Source organism: Ascaphus truei, unplaced genomic scaffold (genome assembly GCF_040206685.1).
Source record: "Ascaphus truei isolate aAscTru1 unplaced genomic scaffold, aAscTru1.hap1 HAP1_SCAFFOLD_298, whole genome shotgun sequence".
Taxonomy (NCBI): Eukaryota; Metazoa; Chordata; class Amphibia; order Anura; family Ascaphidae; genus Ascaphus; species Ascaphus truei.
In genome coordinates, this window is record NW_027455943.1 from 419,387 (window position 1) to 444,326 (window position 24,940).

The 24,940-nt window shown below is 55.6% G+C and overlaps 1 protein-coding gene across 1 annotated transcript in view; it reads right to left on the reverse strand.

Annotated features, from left to right (window-relative positions):
- The window catches only part of LOC142483133 (acid-sensing ion channel 2-like), a gene marked incomplete at its 5' end in the record, with an annotated part of 91,427 nt that extends 67,156 nt beyond the window's left edge, over positions 1–24,271 (reverse strand). Inside the window, 3 exon segments of the mRNA XM_075583194.1 lie at positions 591–647; positions 1,855–2,005; positions 24,118–24,271. Coding sequence (XP_075439309.1) covers positions 591–647; positions 1,855–2,005; positions 24,118–24,271 — 362 coding nt within the window.
- Between the last annotated feature and the right edge of the window lie 669 nt (positions 24,272–24,940).

The following is a 24,940-nucleotide window of genomic DNA, read 5'->3' on the forward strand; positions in this document are numbered from 1 at the left end:
CTACGGAGAGGGCGGCGTGGACGGGTGAGGAATGGGACAATAGGCTTTATATGGTTTTCGTGTTTTTAGGGTTTATGGAACTAGTTTATTTTTTTTTAACCATCTGGTTAAAGTAATCAATTTTGGGTTTACAGGACAACATTGATTGTCACTGTGGCTATCTAGGCCCCTCTCCCATTGAAGGCCTGGGTAGCACACAGTGACAATCAATGTTGGAATGGTCAAAACACCTATTAGCCACGTTTGGCTAGTAATGGGGTTATGGCCAAGTAGTCTACTGGAAAGGAGGAACGGTTATAAAAACCCCGTAGCGATGGGCGGGGGAGGCAGAGACTGCCCAGGACGTGTGTTTGAAGACACCTAGGAATGGGGTGGCCAACTCCAGTCCTCAAGGGCCACCAACAGTTCAGGTCTTCAGCATGTCCCCGCTTCAGCCCAGGTGGCTCTGTCTTTGAGCTGTGCTGACGCAGGGATAATCCTGAAACTGACGTGTTGGTGGCCCCTTGAGGACTGGAGTTGTCCACCCCCTTACGTGGAGGATCCGGGGTGGGGGGTGGGGGGAACGTGTTCAGGGCGTGACGCTCACTTACCCAGTGCAGGCTCCGCGCACTCCTTGTACTGTTCCGGGGTGCAGAACGGGGCGTCGCCTGGAGACAGAGCAAACCCCCCCAAATACAAATGTAAGGAGACGTGGAGAGAAGGCGGCACTGTGTGTGACAGCCGGGGGGGGGGGGGAGGGGGGGGGCTTCTTACAGAGCGGCAAAGCGCTTATATCCTGTGTACTTACTCTTTCTTTCATTATCATCCCCCCTCTCTCCTCATCCCACCTCTCTCCCTGTCCCTCTCCCCTTCTCATACCCCCTCTTCCTCTCCCTCTCATCCCCTCTTCCTCACCCTCCCGCTCTCCTTATCCCCTCTTTCCGTCTGTCCCCCCCTCTCCTTCTCATCCCCCCTCTCCCTTTCTCATCCCCCCTCTTCCTCTCCCTCTCAATCCCCCTCTTCCTCTCCCTCCCTCTCTCCTTATCCCCTCTCCGTCTGTCCCCCCCTCTCTTTCTCATCCCCCACTCTCCCCTTCTCTTCCCCTCTCTCCTCATCCCCCCTCTCCCCTTCTCTTCCCCTCTCTCCTTCTCATCCCCCCCTCTCTCCCTGTCCCTCTCCCCTTCTCATCCCCCCCTCTTCTTCTCCCTCTCACCCCCTCTCCATCTCTTCCCCTCTCTCCTTCTCATCCCCCTCTCTCCCTGTCCCTCTCCCCTTCTCATCCCCCCTTTTCCTCTCCCTCACCCCCTCTCTCCTTCTCATCCCCCCTCTCCTTCTCCTCCCCCTCTCCGTGTCCCTCTCCCCTTTTCATTCCCCCTCTTCCTCTCCCTCTCACCACCTCTCTCCTTCTCATCCCCTCTCCCCTTCTCATCCCACCTATCCTTCTCATCCCCCCATCTTCCTTTCCCTCTCACCCCCCTCTATCCCTCACCCCCTTCTCTCCTTCTCATCCCCCGTCCTTTTCTCCCCTTCCCTCTCTCTCTCTTTGTCTCCCCCTTCTTCCCCCTCCTCCCCCCCTCTCTCCCTCTCCACCACCAAGACAGACTTAACACCATGTTAATTGAAGCCAACGCAACATCGTGGTAACGTAACACGGCGTTAGGCCAACACTAACGAGATATCCGGGGGCCGATAATTATAATTAATATAATTAGCCGTAACCTAGGGGAACCGAACGTCCGTTAATGATTTTGGTAACGTGACCTTTTTAGGAACTCGGAGATAACGCAACCCCCCGCGGTGGATCTGGGTCAAAGTGAGCCCGCTGGCAAATTGTGCGGAGGTGCTCACCCCCGATATACTTTGCCGCCCCCTCACCTGGCATGTGCACCATTTTGCAGTTGCAATTCTCCACGATGTACCGTGTCTCGCAGTCGATCCGGCACGCCGAGATGCTGTACACGGGGAAGAAATCGGAGCCCAGGTCGGAGGGGCGACACTCGCCCCACGGGGAGGGCAGGAACGTAAACTGAGAGGGGGAGAGAGAGAGAGAGGACAGTCAGAAACCGAGATAAGGGGCCCGATTTACTAAGCAGTGCTAAGCCATAAAACACCTTGGAGAATGGGTTGACGCATCGCCGTTTACTGGATGCATTAGGATTACCAAAGAGCGAAACCTCCATTGGGTCCTTGTAACAAGGCCTTCACCTCTGTATAAAAAGGGGCTTCAACAGAAAGCCTGTAGTGTTCTGAGGAATCCAGCAGGGAGCTGGTTAATTGCAGCTACAGACCATTAACCAGTCTCCACCTGGCTCATCAGACAGGTAGAAAAGCTCCTGCTGGCACTTCAGGGGGGGGATCTCTCGAGCACAGAGGGACTGTGCTGCCTGCAAGAGACGCACAGGGACAGTTCTCCTGAGCACAGAGGGACTGTGCTGCCTGCAAGAGACTCACAGGAACAGTTCTCCTGAGCACAGAGGGACTGTGTTGCCTGCAAGAGACAGGAACAGTTCTCCTGAGCACAGAGGGACTGTGCTGCCTGCAAGAGACGCACAGGAACAGTTCTGCTGAGCACAGAGGGACAGTGCTGCCAGCAAGAGACTCACAGGAACAGTTCCCTTGAGCACAGAGGGATGGTGCTGCCTGCAAGAGACTCACAGGAACAGTTCCCTTGAGCACAGAGGGATGGTGCTGCCTGCAAGAGACGCACAGGGACAGTTCTCCTGAGCACAGAGGGACAGTGCTGCCAGCAAGAGACTCACAGGAACAGTTCTCTCTAGCACAGAGGGACTGTGCTGCCAGCAAGAGACTCACAGGAACAGTTCCCTTGAGCACAGAGGGATGGTGCTGCCTGCAAGAGACGCACAGGGACAGTTCTCTCGAGCACAGAGGGACTGTGCTGCCTGCAAGAGACGCACAGGAACAGTTCTCTCGAGCACAGAGGGACTGTGCTGCCTGCAAGAGACGCACAGGAACAGTTCTCTCGAGCACAGAGGGACTGTGCTGCCTGCAAGAGACGCACAGGAACAGTTCTCCTGAGCACAGAGGGACTGTGCTGCCAGAAAGAGACGCACAGGGACAGTTCTCTCGAGCACAGAGGGACTGTGCTGCCTGCAAGAGACGCACAGGAACAGTTCTCTCGAGCACAGAGGGACTGTGCTGCCAGCAACAGACTCACAGGAACAGTTCCCTTGAGCACAGAGGGATGGTGCTGCCTGCAAGAGACGCACAGGGACAGTTCTCTCGAGCACAGAGGGACTGTGCTGCCTGCAAGAGACGCACAGGAACAGTTCTCTCGAGCACAGAGGGACTGTGCTGCCTGCAAGAGACGCACAGGAACAGTTCTCTCGAGCACAGAGGGACTGTGCTGCCTGCAAGAGACGCACAGGAACAGTTCTCCTGAGCACAGAGGGACTGTGCTGCCAGAAAGAGACGCACAGGAACAGTTCTCCTGAGCACAGAGGGACTGTGCTGCCTGCAAGAGATGCACAAGAACAGTTCCCTTGAGCACAGAGGGACTGTGCTGCCTGCAAGAGACTCACAGGAACAGTTCTCCTGAGCACAGAGGGACTGTGCTGCCAGCAAGAGACAGGAACAGTTCTCCTGAGCACAGAGGGACTGTGCTGCCTGCAAGAGGCTCACAGGAACAGTTCCCTTGAGCACAGAGGGGCTGTGCTGCCCGCAAGAGACTCACAGGAACAGTTCTCCTGAGCACAGAGGGACTGTGCTGCCTGCAAGAGACGCACAGGAACAGTTCTCCTGAGCACAGAGGGACTGTGCTGCCTGCAAGAGACTCACAGGAACAGTTCTCCTGAGCACAGAGGGACTGTGCTGCCTGCAAGAGACGCACAGGAACAGTTCTCCTGAGCACAGAGGGACTGTGCTGCCAGCAAGAGACTCACAGGAACAGTTCTCTTGAGCACAGAGGGACTGTGCTGCCTGCAAGAGACGCACAGGAACAGTTCTCCTGAGCACAGAGGGACTGTGCTGCCTTCAAGGGACGCACAGGAACAGTTCTCCTGAGCACAGAGGGACTGTGCTGCCTGCAAGAGACGCACAGGAACAGTTCTCCTGAGCACAGAGGGACTGTGCTGCCTGCAAGAGACACACAGGGACAGTTCTCTCGAGCACAGAGGGATTGTGCTGCCTGCAAGAGACGCACAGGAACAGTTCTCCTGAGCACAGAGGGACTGTGCTACCAGGAAGAGACTCACAGGAACAGTTCTCCTGAGCACAGAGGGACCGTGCTGCCTGCAAGAGACTCACAGGAACAGTTCTCCTGAGCACAGAGGGACTGTGCTGCCAGCAAGAGATGCACAGGAACAGTTCTCCTGAGCACAGAGGGACTGTGCTGCCTGCAAGAGACGCACAGGAACAGTTCTCCTGAGCACAGAGGGACTGTGCTGCCTGCAAGAGATGCACAGGAACAGTTCTCCTGAGCACAGAGGGACAGTGCTGCCTGCAAGAGAAGCACAGGAGCTGTTCTCCTGAGCACAGAGGGACTGTGCTGCCAGCAAGAGACGCACAGGAACAGTTCTCCTGAGCACAGAGGGACTGTGCTGCCTGCAAGAGACGCACAGGAACAGTTCTCCTGAGCACAGAGGGACTGTGCTGCCAGAAAGAGACTCACAGGAACAGTTCTCCTGAGCACAGAGGGACTGTGCTGCCTGCAAGAGAAGCACAGGAGCAGTTCTCCTGAGCACAGAGGGACTGTGCTGCCAGCAAAAGACGTACAGGAACAGTTCTCCTGAGCACAGAGGGACTGTGCTGCCTGCAAAAGACGCACAGGAACAGTTCTCCTGAGCACAGAGGGACTGTGCTGCCAGCAAGAGACAGGAACAGTTCTCCTGAGCACAGAGGGACTGTGCTGCCCGCAAGAGACTCACAGGAACAGTTCCCCTGAGCACAGAGGGACTGTGCTGCCTGCAAGAGACTCACAGGAACAGTTCTCCTGAGCACAGAGGGACTGTGCTGCCTGCAAGAGAAGCACAGGAGAGGGACTGTGCTGCCTGCAAGAGACTCACAGGAACAGTTCTCCTGAGCACAGAGGGACTGTGCTGCCTGCAAAAGACGCACAGGAACAGTTCTCCTGAGCACAGAGGGACTGTGCTGCCAGCAAGAGACAGGAACAGTTCTCCTGAGCACAGAGGGACTGTGCTGCCCGCAAGAGACTCACAGGAACAGTTCCCCTGAGCACAGAGGGACTGTGCTGCCTGCAAGAGACTCACAGGAACAGTTCTCCTGAGCAGAGAGGGACAGTGCTGCCTGCAAGAGACGCACAGGAACAGTTCTCCTGAGCACAGAGGGACTGTGCTGCCTGCAAGAGACAGGAACAGTTCTCCTGAGCACAGAGGGACTGTGCTGCCTGCAAGAGATGCACAGGAACAGTTCTCCTGAGCACAGAGGGACTGTGCGGCCTGCAAGAGATGCACAGGAACAGTTCTCCTGAGCACAGAGGGACTGTGCTGCCTGCTAGAGACGCACAGGAACAGTTCTCCTGAGCACAGAGGGACTGTGCTGCCTGCAAGAGACGCACAGGAACAGTTCTCCTGAGCACAGAGGGACTGTGCTGCCTGCAAGAGACTCACAGGAACAGTTCTCCTGAGCACAGAGGGACTGTGCTGCCTGCAAGAGACTCACAGGAACAGTTCCCTTGAGCACAGAGGGACTCTGCTGCCTGCAAGAGACTCACAGGAACAGTTCTCCTGAGCACAGAGGGACAGTGCTGCCTGCAAGAGATGCACAGGAACAGTTCTCCTGAGCACAGAGGGACTGTGCTGCCTGCAAGAGACTCACAGGAACAGTTCTCCTGAGCACAGAGGGACTGTGCTGCCTGCAAGAGACGCACAGGAACAGTTCTCCTGAGCACAGAGGGACTGTGCTGCCTGCAAGAGACTCACAGGAACAGTTCTCCTGAGCACAGAGGGACTGTGCTGCCTGCAAGAGACGCACAGGAACAGTTCTCCTGAGCACAGAGGGACTGTGCTGCCTGCTAGAGACGCACAGGAACAGTTCTCCTGAGCACAGAGGGACTGTGCTGCCCGCAAGAGACGCACAGGAACAGTTCTCCTGAGCACAGAGGGACTGTGCTGCCTGCAAGAGACGCACAGGGGACAGTTCTCCTGAGCACAGAGGGACTGTGCTGCCAGCAAGAGGCTCACAGGAACAGTTCCCTTGAGCACAGAGGGACTGTGCTGCCTGCAAGAGGCTCACAGGAACAGTTCCCTTGAGCACAGAGGGACTGTGCTGCCTGCAAGAGACTCACAGGAACAGTTCTCCTGAGCACAGAGGGACTGTGCTGCCTGCAAGAGACGCACAGGAACAGTTCTCCTGAGCACAGAGGGACTGTGCTGCCTGCAAGAGACTCACAGGAACAGTTCTCCTGAGCACAGAGGGACTGTGCTGCCTGCAAGAGACGCACAGGAACAGTTCTCCTGAGCACAGAGGGACTGTGCTGCCTGCAAGAGACTCACAGGAACAGTTCCCTTGAGCACAGAGGGACTGTGCTGCCTGCAAGAGACGCACAGGAACAGTTCTCCTGAGCACAGAGGGACTGTGCTGCCTGCAAGAGATGCACAGGAACAGTTCTCCTGAGCACAGAGGGACTGTGCTGCCTGCAAGAGACTCACAGGAACAGTTCTCCTGAGCACAGAGGGACTGTGTTGCCTGCAAGAGATGCACAGGAACAGTTCTCCTGAGCACAGAGGGACTGTGCTGCCTGCAAGAGACAGGAACAGTTCCCTTGAGCACAGAGGGACTGTGCTGCCTGCAAGAGATGCACAGGAACAGTTCTCCTGAGCACAGAGGGACTGTGCGGCCTGCAAGAGACGCACAGGAACAGTTCTCCTGAGCACAGAGGGACTGTGCTGCCTGCAAGAGATGCACAGGAACAGTTCTCCTGAGCACAGAGGGACTGTGCTGCCTGCAAGAGACTCACAGGAACAGTTCTCCTGAGCACAGAGGGACTGTGCTGCCTGCAAGAGACGCACAGGAACAGTTCTGCTGAGCACAGAGGGACTGTGCTGCCTGCTAGAGACGCACAGGAACAGTTCTCCTGAGCACAGAGGGACTGTGCTGCCTGCAAGAGACGCACAGGAACAGTTCTCCTGAGCACAGAGGGACTGTGCTGCCTGCAAGAGACTCACAGGAACAGTTCTCCTGAGCACAGAGGGACTGTGCTGCCTGCAAGAGACTCACAGGAACAGTTCCCTTGAGCACAGAGGGACTCTGCTGCTTGCAAGAGACTCACAGGAACAGTTCTCCTGAGCACAGAGGGACAGTGCTGCCTGCAAGAGACGCACAGGAACAGTTCTCCTGAGCACAGAGGGACTGTGCTGCCTGCAAGAGACGCACAGGAACAGTTCTCCTGAGCACAGAGGGACTGTGCTGCCTGCTAGAGACGCACAGGAACAGTTCTCCTGAGCACAGAGGGACTGTGCTGCCCGCAAGAGACGCACAGGAACAGTTCTCCTGAGCACAGAGGGACTGTGCTGCCTGCAAGAGACGCACAGGGACAGTTCTCCTGAGCACAGAGGGACTGTGCTGCCAGCAAGAGGCTCACGGGAACAGTTCCCTTGAGCACAGAGGGACTGTGCTGCCTGCAAGAGGCTCACAGGAACAGTTCCCTTGAGCACAGAGGGACTGTGCTGCCTGCAAGAGACTCACAGGAACAGTTCTCCTGAGCACAGAGGGACTGTGCTGCCTGCAAGAGACGCACAGGAACAGTTCTCCTGAGCACAGAGGGACTGTGCTGCCTGCAAGAGACGCACAGGAACAGTTCTCCTGAGCACAGAGGGACTGTGCTGCCTGCTAGAGACAGGAACAGTTCTCCTGAGCACAGAGGGACTGTGCTGCCTGCAAGAGACGCACAGGAACAGTTCTCCTGAGCACAGAGGGACTGTGCTGCCTGCAAGAGACTCACAGGAACAGTTCTCCTGAGCACAGAGGGACTGTGCTGCCTGCAAGAGACTCACAGGAACAGTTCTCCTGAGCACAGAGGGACTGTGCTACCAGCAAGACACGAACAGTTCTCCTGAGCACAGAGGGACTGTGCTGCCTGCAAGAGACTCACAGGAACAGTTCTCCTGAGCACAGAGGGACTGTGCTGCCTGCAAGAGACTCACAGGAACAGTTCTCTCGAGCACAGAGGGACTGTGCTGCCAGCAAGAGACCCTCAAACCAGACCATCTACATCCAGGGTGCAGCGGACCCTGGAACCCGCCAGAGGGTACCCCCCCCCCAACAGACACCGACCCAGAGACAGAAAGAGCCCCCTGCTCACAGTTATCTATTTACTATTTGGACTTTGGGGTTATAGGTTCGAAAGAGGCTTATCCTCCCAGCCCTGCAGATAGGGACTGGGAGGGTATAATACAGATACACACGCTGCTCTGTGTATAATACAGATACAAACGCTGCTCTGCGTATAATACAGATACACACGCTGCTCTGTGTATAATACAGATACACACGCTGCTCTGCGTATAATACAGATACACACGCTGCTCTGTGTATAATACAGATACACGCTGCTCTGTGTATAATACAGATACACGCGCTGCTCTGTGTATAATACAGATACACGCTGCTCTGGCATATAATACGAGATACACACGCTGCTCTGCATATAATACAGATACACACGCTGCTCTGCGTATAATACAGATACACACGCTGCTCTGCGTATAATACAGACACACACGCTGCTCTGCGTATAATACAGATACACACGCTGCTCTGCGTATAATACAGATACACACGCTGCTCTGCGTATAATACAGATACACACGCTGCTCTGCGTATAATACAGACACACACGCTGCTCTGTGTATAATACAGATACACACGCTGCTCTGTGTATAATACAGATACACACGCTGCTCTGTGTATAATACAGATACACACGCTGCTCTGTGTATAATACAGATACACACGCTGCTCTGCGTATAATACAGATACACACGCTGCTCTGCGTATAATACAGATACACACGCTGCTCTGCGTATAATACAGATACACACGCTGCTCTGCGTATAATACAGACACACACGCTGCTCTGTGTATAATACAGATACACACGCTGCTCTGTGTATAATACAGATACACACGCTGCTCTGTGTATAATACAGATACACACTGCTCTGTGTATAATACAGATACACACGCTGCTCTGTGTATAATACAGATACACACGCTGCTCTGTGTATAATACAGATACACACGCTGCTCTGTGTATAATACAGATACACACTGCTCAGAGCGAGGGGGAATGACACATTCACAGACTGGGAAACGTTCTCTGCATAACCCGACCGGAGACCCGCAGCGTTTCTCTCCTCCCCCCCCCCCCGGCCTCAGTGCAGCCCCCCCTCCCCCCTCCCTATTATCTGTCCCCTCTCCTGCCCACCCCCCTCCCTATTATCTGTCCCCTCTCCTGCCCCCCCCCCTCCCTGTTATCTGTCCCCTCTCCTCCCCTGCGTCTGGATTCCGCAGCGTGTGTAAGAGTCCCCACCGGATCACTGAATCCGCAGCGTGTGTAAGAGTCCCCACCGGATCACTGAATCCGCAGCGTGTGTAAGAGTCCCCACCGGATCACTGAATCCGCAGCGTGTGTAAGAGTCCCCACCGGATCACTGAATCCGCAGCGTGTGTAAGAGTCCCCACCGGATCACTGAATCTGCAGCGTGTGTAAGAGTCCCCACCAGATCACTGAATCCGCAGCGTGTGTAAGAGTCCCCACCGTATCACTGAATCCGCAGCGTGTGTAAGAGTTCCCACCAGATCACTGAATCTGCAGCGCGTGTAAGAGTCCCCACCGTATCACTGAATCCGCAGCGTGTGTAAGAGTTCCCACCAGATCACTGAATCTGCAGCGTGTGTAAGAGTCCCCACCGGATCACTGAATCCGCAGAGTGTAAGAGTCCCCACCGTATCACTGAATCCGCAGCGTGTGTAAGAGTCCCCACCGGATCACTGAATCCGCAGCCTGTGTAAGAGTCCCCACCGGATCACTGAATCCGCAGCATGTGTAAGAGTTCCCACCGGATCACTGAATCCGCAGAGTGTAAGAGTCCCCACCGGATCACTGAATCCGCAGCGTGTGTAAGAGTCCCCACCAGATCACTGAATCCGCAGCGTGTGTAAGAGTCCCCACCAGATCACTGAATCCGCAGCGTGTGTAAGAGTCCGCCACCAGGATCACTGAATCCGCAGCGTGTGTAAGAGTCCCCACCGGATCACTGAATCCGCAGCGTGTGTTAGAGTCCCCACCGGATCACTGAATCCGCAGTGTGTGTAAGAGTCCCCACCGATCACTGAATCCGCAGCGTGTGTAAGAGTCCCCACCGGATCACTGAATCCGCAGCGTGTGTAAGAGTCCCCACCGGATCACTGAATCCGCAGCGTGTGTAAGAGTCCCCACCGGATCACTGAATCCGCAGCGTGTGTAAGAGTCCCCACCGTATCACTGAATCCGCAGCATGTGTAAGAGTTCCCACCGGATCACTGAATCCGCAGAGTGTAAGAGTCCGCCACCGGATCACTGAATCCGCAGCGCTTGTGTAAGAGTCCCCACCGTATCACTGAATCCGCAGCGTGTGTAAGAGTCCCCACCGGATCACTGAATCCGCAGCCTGTGTAAGAGTCCCCACCGGATCACTGAATCCGCAGCATGTGTAAGAGTTCCCACCGGATCACTGAATCCGCAGAGTGTAAGAGTCCCCACCGGATCACTGAATCCGCAGCGTGTGTAAGAGTCCCCACCAGATCACTGAATCCGCAGCGTGTGTAAGAGTCCGCCACCGGATCACTGAATCCGCAGCGTGTGTAAGAGTCCCCACCGGATCACTGAATCCGCAGCGTGTGTAAGAGTCCCCACCGGATCACTGAATCCGCAATGTGTTGGTAATATTATTATTATTTTTTCACTGGCAAACCGCATATCGCTTTTGTCGACATTGATCCGCCTAAGAACCGGCCCATCAACATCCGACCCCCCAAAACACTCGCCCGTGTCTACATACCTATCTCTCCATAGGTGTAATATCGGGGAGCGACCTCATGAAAACAACAAAAGCCCCAAAGAAACCCAACAACGCCACGTCCAGCCAGACACACTCTGCGGGTCAGATACTCTCCGTTACTCTTCTCCTACGTGAGGGTCATCGGCCAATTGGTTGGCCAACCAACGTCAGCCCTTTACTGCACACCCTACACTGCCAACACATCTCTTGACCGTGGAAGAGGGAGGAAGGTGTCTCCTGGTGGACTGGTCATCGCCGGAATATATCAGGACCTGCCCATCCAAGTGGGGTGGGGTGTGTCGGAAAAAAAGGGGTCCCCTTCCCCCGCAGAGCTTGCAATCTAAGACTTTTTCCTAACGTGTCTCGATGTGGGGGTGAGCACGCTCCCGTTGGCGCCAACGCGACGCTTTTCTCAGACGGCGGGAAATGCAGAGTGACAGGCGCGTCCGGCGTTATGGAAATAGGAAGCCCCGTTGGGGGGATTTCTGCTTGTCACGCCATGCGGTAGATGGATTTGACACCCCCCCCCCTCCCCCGCCCCCCCCCCTCTGCCCTCGTCCCCGCGTCTGCAATTAAATTCGAGGTAATGGATTCGTTTCATGCATAATTCAGCGGCCCGGGGAGATGGGCTGGGACGTGGACGTGGTTTCCCACCGTGACCGGGGATGGAAGGGAAGTAATCGAGGCGTGTTCCATCTCAAGTTCTCGGAACCCTGTGGTGGAGCCCGGGAGGTCGTAACTGCGAGGTGCAGAGAGCACGGGCAGCACTAGCCGAGACACGAGCTGGTTAAGGAGCAGCGTGTGGCACACGGAGAGGATCCGGGCAGGAGACCAGGCCGCGGGAGCCGGGGAGCAGAATGTTTATTGGGATCTAATAAGGGATTCAGCTTACAGAAGGGACACTCAGAATATATCTGTGCCCCGTCTGAAGATACACCAAGAGAGGGGGCAGGAGGGAGAGAGGGGCAGTGGGTGCATGAGAGAGAGAGAGGGGGGCAGTGGGTGCAGGAGGCAGAGAGGGGCAGTGGGTGCAGGAGAGAGAGAGAGCAAGCAGTGGGTGCATAGAGCAGTGGGTGCATGAGAGAGAGAGGGGGGCAGTGGGTGCAGGAGAGAGAAAGAGAGAGAGAGAGGGGGGCAGTGGGTGCGAGAGAGAGAGCACAGGAGGCAGAGAGAGAGGGGGCAGTGGGTGCGAGAGAGAGAGCACAGGAGGCAGAGAGAGAGAGAGGGCAGAGAGAGGCAGAGGGCAGTGGGTGCAGGAGGGAGAGAGAGAGAGAGAGAGAGAGAGTGTGAGAGAGAGAGAGAGAGAGAGAGAGAGAGAGAGAGAGAGAGAGAGAGAGAGAGAGAGAGAGAGAGAGAGAGAGAGAGAGAGGAGAGAGAGAGAGGGCAGTGGGTGCAGGAGAGAGAGAGAGCACAGGAGGCAGAGAGAGAGAGGGCAGTGGGTGCAGGAAGAGAAAGAGAGCACAGGAGGCAGAGAGAGAGAGGGGCAGTGGGTACAGGAGGAGAGAGAGAGCACAGGAGGCAGAGAGAGAGAGAGGGCAGTGAGTGCAGGAGAGAGAGCACAGGAGGCAGAGAGAGAGAGGGCAGTGGGTGCGAGAGAGAGAGCACAGGAGGCAGAGAGAGAGAGGGCAGTGTTTGCGAGAGAGAGAGAGCACAGGAGGCAGAGAGAGAGAGGGCAGTGGGTGCGAGAGAAAGAGCACAGGAGGCAGAGAGAGAGAGAGAGAGAGAGAGAGGGCAGTGGTGCGAGAGAGAGAGCACAGGAGGCAGAGAGAGAGAGAGAGAGGGCAGTGGGTGCAGGAAGCAGAGATAGAAAGAGAGAGGGCAGTGGGTGCAGGAGGGAGAGAGGGCAGTGGGTGCAGGAGAGAGAGAGAGAGGGCAGTGGGTGCAGGAGGCAGAGAGAGAGGGCAGTGGGTGCAGGAGGGAGAGAGGCAGAGGGCAGTGGTGCAGAAGGCAGAGAGAGAGAGGGCAGTGGGTGCAGGGAGGGAGAGAGAGAGGGCAGTGGGTGCAGGAGGGAGAAGAAAGAGGGCAGTGGGTGCAGGAGGCAGAGAGAGAGAGAGAGGGCAGTGGGTGCAGGAGGCAGAGAGAGGCAGTGGGTGCAGGAGGCAGAGAGAGAGGGGCAGTGGGTGCAGGAGGCAGGGAGAGGGGCAGTGGGTGCAGGAGGCAGAGAGAGAGGGCAGTGGGTGCAGGAGGCAGAGAGAGGGCAGTGGGTGCAGGAGTCAGAGAGAGAGAGAGAGGGCAGTGGGTGCAGGTGGCAGAGAGAGGGGCAGTGGGTGCAGGAGGCAGAGAGAGGGCAGTGGGTGCAGGAGGGAGAGAGAGAGAGGGCAGTGGGTGCAGGAGGCAGAGAGAGAGAGAGGGCAGTGGGTGCAGGAGGCAGAGAGAGAGGGCAGTGGGTGCAGGAGGCAGAGAGAGGGGCAGTAGGTGCAGGAGGCAGAGAGAGGGCAGTGGGTGCAGGAGGCAGAGAGGAGAGGGCAGTGGGTGCAAGAGGCAGAGAGAGAGGGGCAGAGGGAGCAGGCAGGAGGCAGAGAGAGGGCAGTGGGTGCAGGGAGAAGGGCAGAGGGCAGTGGGTGCAGGAGAGAGAGAGAGGGCGGTGTGTGCAGGAGGCAGAGAGGGGCAGGTGTTGCAGAGGCAGAGGAGAGGGCAGTGGGTGCAGGAGGCAGAGAGAGGGGCAGTGGGTGCAGGAGGCAGAGAGAGAGGGCAGTGGGTGCAGGAGGCAGAGAGAGGGCAGTGGGTGCAGGAGTCAGAGAGAGAGAGAGGGCAGTGGGTGCAGGAGGCAGAGAGAGGGGCAGTGGTGCAGGAGGCAGAGAGAGAGGGCAGTGGGTGCAGGAGGGAGAGAGAGAGAGGGCGGGTGTGTGCAGGAGGCAGAGGAGAGGGGCAGTGGGTGCAGGAGGCAGAGAGAGAGGGCAGTGGGTGCAGGAGGCAGAGAGAGGGCAGTGGGTGCAGGAAGCAGAGAGAGAGGGCAGTGTGTGCAGGAGCAGAGAGAGAGGGCAGTGGGTGCAGGAGGCAGAAGAGAGGCAGTGGGCGCAGGAGGCAGAGAGCGAGAGGGCAGTGGGTGCAGGAGGCAGAGAGGCAGAGGGCGCAGGAGGGGGAGAGAGAGGGCAGTGGGTGCAGGAGGCAGAGAGAGAGGGGCAGTGGGTGCAGGACGCAGAGAGAGGGCAGTGGGTGCAGGAGGGAGAAAGGGGCAGAGGGCAGTGGGTGCAGGAAGCAGAGAGAGGGCAGTGGGTGCAGGAAGCAGAGAGAGAGGGCAGTGTGTGCAGGAGGCAGAGAGAGGGCAGTGGGTGCAGGAGGCAGAGAGCGAGAGGGCAGTGGGTGCAGGAGGCAGAGAGGCAGAGGGCGCAGGAGGGGAGAGAGAGGGCAGTGGGTGCAGGAGCAGAGAGAGAGGGGCAGTGGGTGCAGGACGCAGAGAGAGGGCAGTGGGTGCAGGAGGGAGAAAGGGGCAGAGGGCAGTGGGTGCAGGAAGCAGAGAGAGGGCAGTGGGTGCAGGAAGCAGAGAGAGAGGGCAGTGTGTGCAGGAGGCAGGAGAGAGGGCAGTGGGTGCAGGAGGCAGAGAGAGGGCAGTGGGTGCAGGAGGCATAGAGAGAGGGCAGTGGGTGCAGGAGGCAGAGAGAGGGCAGTGGGTGCAGGAGGCAGAGAGAGGGCAGTGGGTGCAGGAGGCAGAGAGAGAGGGGCAGTGGGTGCAGGAGCAGAGAGAGGGCAGTGGGTGCAGGAGGGAGAAAGGGGCAGAGGGCAGTGGGTGCAGGAGTCAGAGAGAGGGGCAGTGGGTGCAGGAGTGCAGAGAGAGGGCAGTGGGGGGCAGGAGGCAGAGAGAGGGCAGTGGGTGCAGGAGGCAGAGAGAGGGCAGTGGGTGCAGGAGGCAGAGAGAGGGCAGTGGGTGCAGGAGGCAGAGAGAGGGCAGTGGGTGCAGGAGGCAGAGAGAGGGGCAGTGGGTGCAGGAGGCAGAGGGCAGTGGGTGCAGGAAGCAGAGAGAGGCAGTGGGTGCAGGAAGCAGAGAGAGAGGGCAGTGAGGTGCAGGAGGCAGAGAGAGGGCAGTGGGTGCAGAAGGCAGAGAGAGGGCAGTGGGTGCAGGAGGCAGAGAGAGGGCAGTGGGTGCAGGAAGGCAGAGAGAGGGCAGTGGTGCAGGAGGCAGAGGGCAGTGGGTGCAGGAAGCAGAGAGAGGCTGTGGGTGCAGGAAGCAGAGAGAGAGGGCAGTGTGTGCAGGAGGCAGAGAGAGGGCAGTGGGTGCAGAAGGCAGAGAGAGGGCAGTGGGTGCAGGAGGCAGAGAGAGGGCAGTGGGTGCAGGAAGCAGAGAGAGGGCAGTGGGTGCAGGAGGCAGAGAGAGAGGGGCAGTAGGGTGCAGGAGGCAGAGAGAGGGCAGTGGGTGCAGGAGGGAGAAAGGGCAGAGGGCAGTGGGTGCAGGAGTCAGAGAGAGAGGGCAGTGGGTGCAGGAGGCAGAGAGAGTGCAGTGGGGGCAGGAGGCAGAGAGAGCGCCAGTGGGTGCAGGAGGCAGAGAGAGGGCAGTGGGTGCAAGAGGGAGAGGGCAGGGGGGCAGGGCAGAGAGAGGGCAGTGGGGCAGGAGGCAGAGTGGGTGCAGGAGGCAGAGAGAGAGAGAGGGCAGTGGGTGCAGGAGGCAGAGAGGTGGGCAGTGGGTGCAGGAGGCAGAGAGAGAGAGAGGGCAGTGGGTGCAGGAGGCAGAGAGAGAGAGAGGGCAGTGGTGCAGGAGGCAGAGAGGTGGGCAGTGGGTGCAGGAGGCAGAGAAGAGGGCAGTGGGTGCAGGAGGCAGAGAGAGGGCAGTGGGGTGCAGGAGGCAGAGAGAGGGGCAGTGGGTGCAGGAGGCAGAGAGAGGGCAGTGGGTGCAGGAGAGAGAGAGGGCAGTGGGTGCAGGAGGCAGAGAGAGGGCAGTGAGTACAGGAGGCAGAGAGAGAGGGCAGTGGGTGCAGGAGGGAGAAAGGGGCAGTGGGCTTTGGGTGCAGGAGTCAGAGAGAGAGGGGCAGTGGGTGCAGGAGGCAGAGAGAGGGCAGGGGGGGCAGGAGGCAGAGAGAGGCAGTGGGTGCAGGAGGCAGAGAGAGGGCAGTGGGTGCAAGAGGCAGAGAGAGGGCAGTGGGGGCAGGAGGCAGAGAGAGGGCAGTGGGTGCAGGAGGCAGAGAGAGGGCAGTGGGTGCAGGAGGCAGAGAGAGAGACGAGGGCAGTGGGTGCAGCAGGCAGAGAGGTGGGCAGTGGGTGCAGGAGGCAGAGAGAGAGAGAGAGGGCAGTGGGTGCAGGAGGCAGAGAGAGAGAGAGGGCAGTGGGTGCAGGAGGCAGAGAGGTGGGCAGTGGGTGCAGGAGGCAGAGAGAGGGCAGTGGGTGCAGGAGGCAGAGAGAGGGCAGTGGGTGCAGGAGGCAGAGAGAGGGGCAGAGGGCAGTGGTGCAGGAGGCAGAGAGAGGGCAGTGAGTGCAGGAGGCAGAGAGAGGGGCAGAGGGCAGTGGGTGCAGGAGGCAGAGAGAGGGCAGTGGGTGCAGGAGGCAGAGAGAGGGGCAGTGGGCAGTGGGCAATTCCTCTGTAATGAGGGATAACAGCCCTGGAAGCCTCGGCACTGACCGGCTGATCCCATTTGCCATCCTTTACCCGGCGCTTTCCCTCAAGGGATTCTGGGACTTGTGTTCTTGCCGTCTCCCTATCATCCAATCGGGAGCCGGAGTACAACTCCCAGAATCCCTTGCAGAGATGGAAGGAGGCCAGGAGCACGGGCACGGGCGGGCTCTGCGGGCCCAGCACCCTCACTCCGAGCCCTTCCGCAGGCCGCGCTTCCATGCCTGAATCCCGTCGGGGGACGTGGGCGCCGACCCCCCCAGCCGATGTCTCTGGGAGCCGAGCGATACGCGGGGGAGACGCCATTCTCACCCGACGCCCAGTCTGCGAAGAGTCCTTGTTGGGTGACGTATAATCCGCAGGGATCGGGGTTCAATAACGGCTGGAGCGCCATGCGCGGGACGCGATGGCGCAGAGACGAGCGAGACAGCGGGCGCCGAGATCCACCAAGCGCTCCGTGGTGTGACGTAACGAGACCTTCATCAGGGGGCTGACGCCCGTCCTCAAGGGGCCGCCAGGTCTTCAGGACATCTTCGACCAAGCCACCGATTCAGCCACCTGTGCTGAAGCAGGGGCTGATTGAGCCACCTGTGCTGAAGCTGGGACTGATTGAGCCACCTGTGCTGAAGCAGGGGCTCATTGAGCCACCTGTGCTGAAGCAGGGGCTGATTGAGCCACCTGTGCTGAAGCTGGGACTGATTGAGCCACCTGTGCTGAAGCAGGGGCTGATTGAGCCACCTGTGCTGAAGCAGGGGCTGATTGAGCCACCTGTGCTGAAGCAGGGGCTGATTGAGCCACCTGTGCTGAAGCAGGGGCTGATTGAGCCACCTGTGCTGAAGCTGGGACTGATTGAGCCACCTGTGCTGAAGCAGGGGCTGATTGAGCCACCTGTGCTGAAGCAGGGGCTGATTGAGCCACCTGTGCTGAAGCAGGGGCTGATTGAGCCACCTATGCTGAAGCTGGGGCTGATTGAGCCACCTGTGCTGAAGCAGGGATATCCTGAAAACCTGACCTGTTGGTGGCTCCTTGAGGACGGCAGTGCCCCCCTCACCCCCCGCGCGTTAACCTCCGGGAACAGAAAGTCTGTCCCCGGTTCAGGTAACGGCCCGGAGTAACTGGAGTAACCGGAGTAACCGGAGTAACCGGGTCTCTATGGATCTGGTCCCTGGTTTCTCTCCCGTCTGCGGATCTATCCCCCCCTCCCTCCTCCCCCCCCCACCCCCTCACCCCCCCCCACCCACCAGCACAGAAAACAGTCAGGGAGAGGGGTCTATCGAAGCCCATTATTAGCGCGGGGCATTCACCGGGGGACGTCCGCGCCTGCCTGCGACAAGACGCGGGATTTACGGAACGCGCGGGAGGAGTTACAGTGTGGGGGGGGGGTTTACCTTTGCATACCGGCGCAGGCCCGGGGATTAAGAAACGCGCGGGTGGCGTGACTTCTCCTGCCGGTTCTCCGCGTCGCTTTCCTCCGTCACCTGGTAGGCGGCGCCAGTCACTTTTTTGTTGTTGTAAGCGCCGAATACCTAGCGACAAATTCCACTTCAGTTGAAATTCACTAATATGTTGCGCTTCCCGAAAACAAAATACTGCAGCCCTTTGTTTGACGAGAAATGCGTCGGCGCGGACCACCTTCATGATGCACAAACCTTTTGGCGTGCAGTTTGGGGCCACGGTTCGATGCCGTGAATCTGCATTCGCTCTCGTCAAAGAGAGTCAGCGGGGTTAAAGTGTTGCCCAGCGTTGGGAAGGTGTGTTTGCCGCCGGCCTCGGAAAGCGTCGCCCGCGGAATCCGTTCCCTCATCTCCTCTGTCTCACAAAGACAGACAGAGCGTACATCGGAGAGGACGCGCCCGCAGGGAGGGAGAAGGCGCTGGCTTGTTTGGGCAGTGTAAGGAATCCGCTCCTCGGTTTGCTGTTGCCTTACCTTGCAGACCTGTGCAGTCCTGGAGCACTTCCCCTGATATTTACTGCAGCCGGGATTCACTCACCAAAGCAATACTGTCACACGCTCCTTCTGCTATTGGTTTACTGACCTTTAAGTACTGCCTTCCCACAATGCTCCCTGCCGAGCATAGTCCTTCCTGGATGTCACAAGTGTTCTGCCATAAGCCCTTGGCTTGTCTGTGTATGTATTAACCTCTCTAGTTGTTATTCCCTAGTTCCTGAGGCCTGCTGCTAGTCTTCATGCAGGGGCCTGTATTTCCTGATTATCCTATGTATCCTGAGGCCGGCTGCTAGGCTCATGCAGCGGCCTGTTCCTGTGCTGAAGCGGAGTACTCTTCATGTTACTTCAGATCCCTGTTTCCTGAGGCCGGCTGCTAGTCGCACGCAGCGGCCTGTTCCTGTCTCCTGTGCTTCAGCGTACTTCAGCTTCCAGTTTCCTGAGGTCGGCTCTCCTTCCCTGTAGAGGCCGGTCTACGAGTCCTGAGGTCTGTAGCTCTCTCTCTCCTTGCACAGGCCCACTCTGGACTCTTGCGCTGAAGCACTGGTTTACCAGTGCTGCCTGGCGGTGTGCCCACTCCGGTCTGCCTATCCCTTCCTGGAAGCAGTACCATGGGCCATGGTCGCCGCACGCGCAGAACCCACTCTCACGCTCCTAAGCTGAAGCGGGGAACTTCTGATCACCTGTTGCCGAACTCCTGCTTGAATAATGGTTACCCTGATCTCTCCTGTCCTGACCATGGCTTGTCCACTGATGATGCTACCTTCTCCAGTCCCGACCCTGCTACGTACGACTACGAACTGCGCAATCCGGATCTGCCTGCGCGGTCTAAGGTTGGTGCTTATACAACCCCACCTCAGCCACGCGGTCCGGTCCCGGTTTGTGGCGAGCACAATCGTGACAGGCAGAGAGACGGCGCGTCTGGCAAAGTGCCGGGTTTCATCAGCCGGGCTAAATGTCTCATGTCATTCTGGGCTATGGGAGGGCAGCTGCTCTACTGATGTGTGAGAGGAGAGGAGGGGGGGGGGGTGCGTCAGCTTTTGGGACAAGCAGAAGTGTGATCGGCGCACAGGGTCGGCACCATCCCCACCTTTGCTCTCAGTTTCTCCTGACGATTCCCTTCTGCAAGAAAGACGGGCAGAGCTGGCTATGCACAGCAGGACAAACCCCCTGCGCCCAAGAGCTCACAGTCTAATCTACGGACGGCAGAGGAACGCAGCGCTGCGCCCCTGATCTTAGTTAGAAGGCCAACTTGTTAAGCGTCGCAGGGCCGCGTCCGCAGAGGTGCGCGCACCTGCGTGACGTGGTAACGGGGAGATCTTCGAAGGCAGTGGGAAGCCCTGTTTTCGGCAGGACCAGGCATTGAGTTAACTAGGAGTGTGGCGTTAGTGCTAATGAGAAGCCACGGTGCTGCACCCCCGAAACCAAGCTCCGTTAAGGGACTAGCACCCTCTCTATCCACCTTTAAGACCCACCTTAAGACCCACAGCAAAACACACTTGCTTAAAGAAGCATATGAATAGCACTGTGGATATTCTGAACACATGATACATAAACCTTGGCCCCCTGCAGACGCACTTACCAGAACTCCCTCCTACTGTCTCTGTACGTTCTCCCTGCCTACCAATTAGACTGTAAGCTCCTCGGGGCAGGGACTCCTCTTCCTAAATGTTCATTTTTATGTCTGAAGCACTTATTCCCATTATGTGTTATTTGTATTATGTGTTATTTATATTATGTCACGTGTATTACTGCTGTGACGCGCTATGTACAGTAATGGCGCTATATAAAGATATACATACATACATACATACATACACACATACATACATACATACATACATACATACATACATACATACATACACACATACATACATACATACATACATACATACATACATACATACACACATACATACATACATACATACACACATACATACATACATACATACATACATACATACACACACACATACATACATACATACATACATACATACATACATACATACACACATACATACATACATACATACATACATTACACGTGTATTACTGCTGTGACGCGCTATGTACATTAATGGCGCTATATAAAGATATACATACATACATACATACATACATACATACATACATACATACATACATTACACGTGTATTACTGCTGTGACGCGCTATGTACATTAATGGCGCTATATAAAGATATACATACATACATACATACATACATACATACATACATACATACATACATACATACATACATTACACGTGTATTACTGCTGTGAAGCGCACGTCATGTCATACCTAAAGATGGCGTCACTCTCACCCGGACCGTGAAATATTGGTTCTCGCTCGCGTTTCAGGCCCTAGACGGGCGTAACCCCCACCTTGGGGTAAGACCGTCTCAACGCGCGTGTTACCGAGGCGGCGCCACCGGAAACACGCCAGATAACGAGATATACCGCGGCCGTAGCTTTTGTATATAATTAGCTTTCACATAATGTCCGTCGCCGGTTTCCGTTAGCAGCGCGGACTTAACGGGCGCCTCGAGACCTGGGACCGACGCCGTATGTCAAGATGGCACCGACGATCGTCAACCCCCGCCCGCCCGTCCGACGCGGGACATAACGGTGAGTTGGTGACTCCTACCTCCTGTCAAGTAAGACGACATCTCGGGTGACTCGCGGCCACCCGAGGGCCCCCGACGCGTTTTGCCGCGGAGGACGCGGAGAGGCTTATAAACCGGCGCGTACGCTACAAATAAAAGGCCGGGGGAGGCCCGGGTGAGCTTGAAATGAATTTTCCAGCCTCATTACGGCGGCAGGCGAGGGAACAGCCACCTGATAATCCTCCCCCTCCCCCCCCCCCAGCCAGCGCCTTCCGAAACCCAGCGAGGAGCATCAATCAGCGGCAGACAGGAGTCATTTGCGAGCCATTTAAACCCCCCCGAGGAGTAATGACACCCGTAATACTCAGATGATGGAACGCTTGCAGCCGAATACTCATTACGCCCCAGGGCTTCGTTTCCCGGAGCGGGGTTTTTACGCTCTCCCTGTCAGCTATAAAAATAATATACCAATATCACACACGGAAAAGGTTTAAGAGAAGCAGTTCCAGCAGCACTAAAACAACAATATATATATATATTTAGTTTTTTTTTGCTTTAATAGACACAGCCTTTGATTACTTTCTGTTGAGAACTAATGGCTGATTCTGCCGATCGATTAAGATCTCCAATGATCGATAAGCAAAGAGCCTGCTTCCCCCGGGGTTCACTAAATGGCAGCCTTTCAGTTTCAGCTCAATCCCTTCAGTCAGTGTAACTCAGCAGCTACAATGTATTCCTATGTTAGTAAGGTAACATTGTCTATTGTTGCAGTTTGCAGCTCAAACAGCTGGGAACGTTGGCAACAACTTATCCCAAACAGGAAAGTGTGGCAAAGGTCTCACACTGCCGGGGAGTTTGGCTAAATCTTGCGGTAGAAATCAAAGGATGCTCAGTGTATTAAAACTCAATAATTGCATTAAGAGTTGAATAAAAAGTAATTATTATCGAATACTACAGGACACACATGTAGGATATTGCTGGGGTTGCTCTTTAAAGAGCATATAACCCCAGAGGTGCCATGAGGTACAACCAGGGAGACCAGATTTTCAAAGTAAAAACTGGGACACATTAAAAAAAATTTTTTTTTTATAAAAACAAATGACATCGCTTAAAAATTAATATTATAATGGTTTGTGTCTAATAATTTCCCCTATATAATAATAATATATAATCTAATAATTTCCCCTATATAATAATAATATATAATCTAATAATTTCCCCTATATAATAATAATCATAATGTAATAATTTCCCCTGTATAATAATAATATATAATCTAATAATTTCCCCTATATAATAATCATATATAATCTAATAATTTCCCCTGTATAATAATAATATATAATCTAATAATTTCCCCTGTATAATAATAATAATATATAATCTAATAATTTCCCCTTTATAATAATAATAAATAATCTAATAATTTCCCCTATATAATAATAATATATAATCTAATAATTTCCCCTATATAATAATAATAATAATAATAATAATATATAAACTAATAATTTCCCCTATATAATAATAATAATAATAATAATAATAATATATACAGTAATCTAATAATTTCTGCGGTATTATTGATCTATTTCCGTTTCCTCACTTAACTCAAACTCCCGCGCGTGGCAAAAGGACGATGTGATTTACACGAACAAATCGCCCCATTCGATTTTACCGATTTATTTCCCATGTTTACTCTCAGATCCGATCGATCGCATTAAAAAAACGTGCGCTATCTACTTTGACAGGTTTTAAGCGTCTCGCGCGAGTCCCAACCCGGGAAAACGGTAAAAAAGAAAAAAAACATTTGAACGATGTCGAGAAAACGGGAGAAATCGGGACGTGTGATCACCCTTCCATACAACCTGTGTCGGATCAGCGCTCGCAGAGAAACGGACGCACACGTAGGAAGCATCAAGTACAGAAGGTGAGTGAAGAACTATTTCTTTATCCTTAGAAGACACCTTGACCCATCTTGTGGAAAGAGCAGAAAGTCGACATCGGGACTCCCCGGTGAAGGACCCCGAGAGGTTGGAAAGCTTGTAACATACCAACTACTTGTTGGTCCATTAAAAGGTATCAGACCCCCTCCTCCCTCTCCCTCCGGTGTTACATCATGGAAGACAAGACCAGCGATGCCCCCCTCCCTTCTTTGCTTTACCACTGATGTGAGCTTCGTAGGAATCCCACTCACCGACCGTCAGTACCACGGAGAGAGCTCCAGTACCACGGAGAGAGCTCCAGTAGGGTCACTACTTGTTGGTCCAAAAAAAGGTATCGTACCCCCTGCTCCCTCTCCCTCCTGTGTTACATCATGGATCGAAGGACCAGCACAGTGACCCACCAGCCTTGGCATTACCACTGCTGGGAGCTTCATATGAATCCCACTCACTCATCGACCTTCAGTACCATGGGGAGAGATCCAGTAGGGTCACTACTTGCTTGTTGGCCAAATACAAGATATCGTACCCCCTCCTCCCTTCTGTGTTACTACACGGAGAAAAGGACCAACATGGCGGCCCTCCCTTCTGTGCCTACTGTACGTTGTGATAAGATTCCTCACGAAAGTCTCATGGGCGGACCCTTGGACCTTCAACTCCCCCCCGCTTCCTCTACACTTCCTACAACCGCGCCAACATCATATATTGGGTACACATGGCCTCAGCTTTATTTAACTACAACAGCAAGGGGAGTAAGGGAAGCCGGACCTGCATGGCGCCCAAGCTGGTGGAGTTCCATCCTCAACATGGAGGTTCACCACCCAAAATGGCTCAGTTGTTCCCAAACTGTATCCACCTGGGAGGAGACCCTTAGACCGGCAACTCCAGGCCACGACCCGAGAACACCTGCCCAATAACCACCACTGACATCCCACCACCACCTCCTAGACCTCGCTGACCAGTCCACTACCTTATGAGGACACATAGAGAAGGTCCTATGTCAAAGCCGATACCAGACAAAGGTCTCCTCTGAGATGTGAACGTGACGCTCCACTAAATGAATGAATGCCACGTACCCTTTGCTCCTGAGTGGCCACGAAGGTCTGGAATCCGGGGGCCACGCCGAAGCCCAGTTCCTGGATGAAGGGTGGCTCGGACTGGCTGTGAATTTGGACTTTTACGCCCGCCTCGAAGGTGGTTTCCTCTGCGGAGAGACAGAGAGAGAGAGTTCTGGTTTAGGGGTTGTGCAGATAACCGATATAACTATTATTATTATTACTTAATAATAACATGACCACATATTACGCAGCGCAATACAAAGGCAGCTGCACTAATGTCAGGTTCCCACCCCAGAGGCGGCTGCACTAATGTCAGGATCCCACCCCAGAGACGCTGCACTAATGTCAGGCTCCCACCCCAGAGGCGGCTGCACTAATGTCAGGCTCCCACCCCAGAGGCGGCTGCACTAATGTCAGACTCCCACCCCAGAGGCGGCTGCACTAATGTCAGGCTCCCACCCCAGAGGCGGCTGCAATAATGTCAGGATCCCACCCCAGAGACGCTGCACTAATGTCAGGTTCCCACCCCAGAGGCGGCTGCACTAATGTCAGGCTCCCACCCCAGAGGCGGCTGCACTAATGTCAGGCTCCCACCCCAGAGGCGGCTGCACTAATGTCAGGATCCCACCCCAGAGACGGCCGCACTAATGTCAGGCTCCTACCCCAGAGGCGGCTGCACTAATGTCAGGCTCCCACCCCAGAGACGCTGCACTAATGTCAGGATCCCACACCAGAGGCAGCTGCACTAATGTCAGGCTCCTACCCCAGAGGCGGCTCCACTAATGTCAGGCTCCCACCCCAGAGGCAGCTGCACTAATGTCAGGCTCCTACCCCAGAGGCG